At 33.8% G+C, this 5,006-nt stretch overlaps 1 protein-coding gene across 1 annotated transcript in view; it reads left to right on the top strand.

Annotated features, from left to right (window-relative positions):
* LOC102874601 (matrin-3-like) overlaps positions 1 to 4,173 on the top strand; it is a 15,158-nt gene extending 10,985 nt beyond the window's left edge. Inside the window, exons 10-13 of the mRNA XM_006891234.1 lie at positions 5 to 93; positions 1,134 to 1,500; positions 1,989 to 2,110; positions 4,123 to 4,173. Coding sequence (XP_006891296.1) covers positions 5 to 93; positions 1,134 to 1,500; positions 1,989 to 2,110; positions 4,123 to 4,173 — 629 coding nt within the window. The remainder of the gene's footprint in view (positions 1 to 4; positions 94 to 1,133; positions 1,501 to 1,988; positions 2,111 to 4,122) is intronic.
* The last annotated feature ends 833 nt before the right edge of the window (positions 4,174 to 5,006 follow it).

Below are 5,006 nucleotides of genomic sequence, written 5' to 3'. Positions count from 1 at the left end.
TTAGGTGATGTGGCTTCTGATGGGAAAAAAGATCCTTCGGACAAAGCTGCGAAAAAAGATTCAAGTGCTTCAGCAAAGAAAAAGCTTAAAAAGGTAAATCAAGATTTCATACTGGTGAATATTTAGTACAGTTAATCAGATATATTTTTCATGTTATTTACCCAGTAGTAGAATCGGGATGAGGAAAAATAAGAGAAAAAAAAAATCAAGAACCAAGCTATACTATAAACATAATTAGTCTTCAGTATAAACATTAAGAATATTATAAAAATTAGGGGACACAGGCTTCATGCAGTTTCTATTACATTGGTAGTTTAAGTAGAGTAGTACTTAAAAAGATGAGTTAACCCAGTATTCTTAAAAATTGGAGAATTACTTAAAAGAAGAAAATAAACTGGATTAAATACATTACTTGCTTTTTAAAACATAGGATATGTTATCCAAGGCAGTTTATATGTACCAATCAAATTCTTAAAATTTACTATATGTGGCAGAGATAGCATTATTTAACTGTTAGAAAACCTGGTGGAATTAGGGAGCTCTGATGGCCTACTGGCAAGAAGCTTCACTGCAATCCCAGAGGTACACGGTTCAAATCCACCAGATGCTTTGCTGCAGAAGGAGGGACAATCTCCTCCTGTACTGGTCAAATCAGATTTGACAATACACATATAAAAACTAATAAAAAAGTGGTAGAATTAGGCATGGAGAAGTTCAATAACTTGTAGTTCTTCAGTTGACTATTTGCAGAGCTGGAAATGAATTGAGGCTATTTGTACTACTGTGTGAGAATGAGTGTTCTCTAAATAGGAGTTTTATACTGTGAGGCAGTTGTAAACCAAATTGATAACGACTTTTATCAATTTACTCTTGGCACACTCAGGAAGATTATCTTAAAAGTATTGAATGTAAATGTCTTGAATCATTTTGTGTTAAGCAGGCCATCCATTACATCAGAACAAGCTAAATTGTTAAAAGAATCAACAGTGATTTGGGGTGGGGATGGGGATCCAGACATTTATTTTGGAGAGAATGTCTGAAGACAAAGACGCTATCCCTTTCCTTTCAAGTAAAACAAATGGAAGGGATGCTGCAGGATAATTGTCGCAGAGTAAATTTGTCTTTCTTAACAGCGTCGTTTCCCAGGGAGTATGGAAGGTTTTGTCACTCTAGATGAGGTTGGTGATGAGGAAGATTCGGAACATCAGAAACTTCGTAAATCGGGCATGGCATTTAAATCTGGTGACAAAAATTATGATGGTTTGGTTGAAATTAAGGTGGACAAGATCGAAGAACTTGATCAAGAAAGTGAAGCAGCGCTGGAAAATGGAATTAAAAATGAGGAAAGTCCAGAGACAGGCTCTGAATCTGCTGAGGGTGCTGATGATCCCAACAAAGATACAAGTGAAAATGCCGATGGCCAAAGTGATGAAAACAAGGAGGACTATACAATCCCAGATGAGTATAGAATTGGACCGTATCAGCCCAATGTTCCTGTTGGTGAGATTTAAGGCTTTGTTTTCCCCCTACAAACAAACTTTCCTTACTAAGCTATCTGAGAATAAGTTTTAAAGTTCCAACAGAATATTAGTTTTTTCTGTGTGAAACAATTTGTAAACCTTAATATTTTCTGTCTTTCCTGGCCATTTTTCCTGATCTTGTATTATCTTATGTTATCATATCCACAATGTTACTTTTTCCTCATAAATGTTTCTGAAAATTTAGCATTGGTTTGTTTTTTCTATGTTCTATATTTCTGTCTCTTTAATAGTATATTTAAGGGGGCATTTAAACATCAGTTAAATAGAAAATACTATGATGGATTTTACATTGGGGTTTTTGTTGTTGTTGTTTTACTTTGGGCCGTGTTTGACTCTTCACAGTGTTTTCTATAATTCAGCTTACACTGGCAGGCAAAACGCTTTGAAGAATACTAATTAAAATTTTAAGTTAACGTAATTTGTAAGAATATATGTTTGTGTTTTTAGGTATAGACTATGTGATACCTAAAACAGGGTTTTACTGTAAGCTGTGTTCACTCTTTTATACAAATGAAGACGTTGCAAAGAATACTCATTGCAGCAGCCTTCCTCATTATCAGAAATTAAAGGTAAGGCTGGATCTAAAAGGAGAGGTGTTTTTTGTTGTTAAAATTAAAAGAAATCATGGGACATAGAGCAAGTGTGTGGCGTATCCTCTGTGCAACTACTGCAGTGCATTGTCCTAGAATTAATCCCTCCCACCTTTTTTCTTAAAAGTTTTTGGAAAAGAGCTTACACCAGGTTAACACTGTTTGGACCTCTCAGAGATGGAATTTGCCTTTCCATCCCAGATAATCAAAACCTACATTTTAAAAAGATCCCCAAGTCATTCTTTGAAAACCGTAAATATTATCATCATAGCAAATGTCAGGTAAATACTGAGTTAATTAATTAGTAGAGTACAATAATTATGACATTGTATATGAAAGTCAGTGAGCTTATTTTCTAGTTGTTAATAACTCAGTTTACTACTTCTGTTTCTTCATTTGGACACTCCCATATGGCACTTTCTGCTTTTTGACCCTAATCTCCAGATTTGGACTTAAGTTAGGATTCTGTCCAAATAAAGCTACATTGCTGCTACTCGTTGTCCCAACTGATAATTTTCTAAAATTGCATGACCGTACTTAAGGAAAATTATTACAGTACTTTTTGTAAGGTGCTGTTGAATATGCTCCAACTCTCAGGTGCATTGAAACAAAATAATAATTCCTGGGTTTCTGCTATTAACAGAATTGTTTCCTTGAGGGCAAGCTATCTTACCTCTTTACAACCACAAATGACAAAATCTTCCCAAGTCGAGGTCTGGGTGAATACCTGTCAGCATCACAGGACCTCCCAACTTCCAGATATGGATCTATGCAAGAGGACCCATAGAAGGCTCAGATCGTCAGTCCCTTAGTCATTGGTAGTCTGAGCCCGCAGTGTTAAGTTTGTGCCCTTTTTCTTTCTGACGTTAATTTGCTAGATGTGAGGCCTGCCTACCTATAGACAGCTTTATTATCTGGTAGTCTTAATAATAAAGGCATTTTGATGCTTTTATTATTTTCAGTCAGCTAATCCCCGATTCTTGGTCACGCAGATACGGAATTCCTATTTTAAGTTAAAGATAATCTTTTTCGCTTTTTTTTTTTAGTTAAAATAGCTTGTTTATAGTAATTTCTAACTAGAAGAAAACTTTGGTATTCTGTTTTTTATATAATATCTTTAGTGAAATCACATATGTAGAAACTCCAGATTACAAGTCTATTTCACGGGTCAAAAATCAATACTTTGTGACCCAACTGCTTGCTTTTATAATTATTTATTGTAACATATAGCCAACATCATTTATATATTGTCCATGACTGTTCAGTGGTATTGTAATAGCAAAATTGCTTACAGGCATACCTAGAAGTCAATTGCCGTTTTATTTCCAGGTGACTGCAATGAACAAATCAATGATTCTTTCACATTTAAAAATTGTTTTTACTATAGTGTTTCATTGCAGTAGAAATATTTAGAAGTTTGACTTAAGAGTTACAAATACATATGACACAGATAGTGTTGAAAATATGGCAACAATAGGCTTTCTTTCTCAACACATGGTTATCACTAACCCTCAATTTGTAGAAAACAAAACTCGGTATACCTGTAATTGCAGCAGAAACTGATTGACAAACTGCCAAGATTTACTACTAATCATGTAAAAACTCTCTGGCACCTCCTAGTTTGATAAAGCATTTGGTTAAATGTTTTAATTGCTCTGTTAGAATGCACCAGCTCTTGTGTGGATATGGTCTTTGTTTTTTCACCTCTAAAATTTGGGATTAATCATCTGTTGAAGTAAATGGGTTTTCATCTTTTGTCATATTTCATACCTTACTATGATGTCCTTTGAACCAGTTTAGTTTTTTATACTTGCAAATAATTCATTCTTGAAAATATTGATAAGGTTGTATTTTAAATGATACTCCAGTACCTAAGCTTGGATACACAGTATTTTATTTTGGAAATAGGTCCCTGACATCCACTTCTTGTTGTAGTTAACATAATCACTGTAATTCTTTGTTTTTTCTTCTTCTTCTTTTTCACTTTTCAGAAATTTCTGAATAAATTAGCAGAAGAGCGCAGACAGAAGAAGGAAGCTTAAGATGTGCAAGAAGCTTAACGATTTCAAAGAAAATTCTTTTTTGTTTTTATTGTTAACCTTTTATAAATACAGTACTGGTAGATGAAAATACTGTACTCTTGTTTTAGTGGCTTAATAACTAGATGTCTCTTCATGTGTTTAAATGTTGTAGCAAAAATACACAGTTAATGAAGAGTAGGTTTTGTTTTATCATAATGGCAACAGACGTACTTTGTGTAGAGACTGACGCCATAAGCTACTTATAACTTGCACCACTAAGGAAAAGATGTAGAAACATTTCAGAGAAATGAAAATAAGTTTTTTTTTCCAAGCTTGAAAAAAATGTCAACAGTTTGTGATTCAATTCAATAAAGAACAAAACCAATTGTATTTTTATTACTTTATTTGAAACATTCCACATTCTAATCTGAGCCTTGCAGACTTTTCATTTTGGAGTTTGAAGCTTTTTGGTTGCATTTTAATTTTTGCAGTTGGTGATTAGAATGCAGGTGCAGTTTTCTTTTAATGTCATGCTCTTTTAGATAAGAAATGTTAGTATTTGGATTTAGATTTTTGTAACATTTTTGCCCTAAGTTCCTGCTAGACTTCGTATTCTAGTAGTAAATGTATTTTCAGTGAAATGTAAAAAATATTCCTGTTCTCTCTGACCAGTATTAATTTCCTGAGATCTTACTGCTTGTCACTTGAATCCTGTAGCTGTCATACATCTCTGATATAAGCACCACTTGATTTTTGAAGTGTGTAAACCATCTCTTCATATTTTTCAAGATGTAATTTTACATTTTTGCATTTTAAAGCAGTTTGGCCACAATTTTAGACGCACGCTTCTAATT

The sequence above is a fragment of the Elephantulus edwardii genome, unplaced genomic scaffold, assembly GCF_000299155.1.
Source record: "Elephantulus edwardii isolate Elephantulus edwardi_28Jun2011 unplaced genomic scaffold, EleEdw1.0 scaffold00095, whole genome shotgun sequence".
NCBI classification, from domain to species: Eukaryota; Metazoa; Chordata; class Mammalia; order Macroscelidea; family Macroscelididae; genus Elephantulus; species Elephantulus edwardii.
This window is presented reverse-complemented; position numbering and strand designations above follow the sequence as displayed.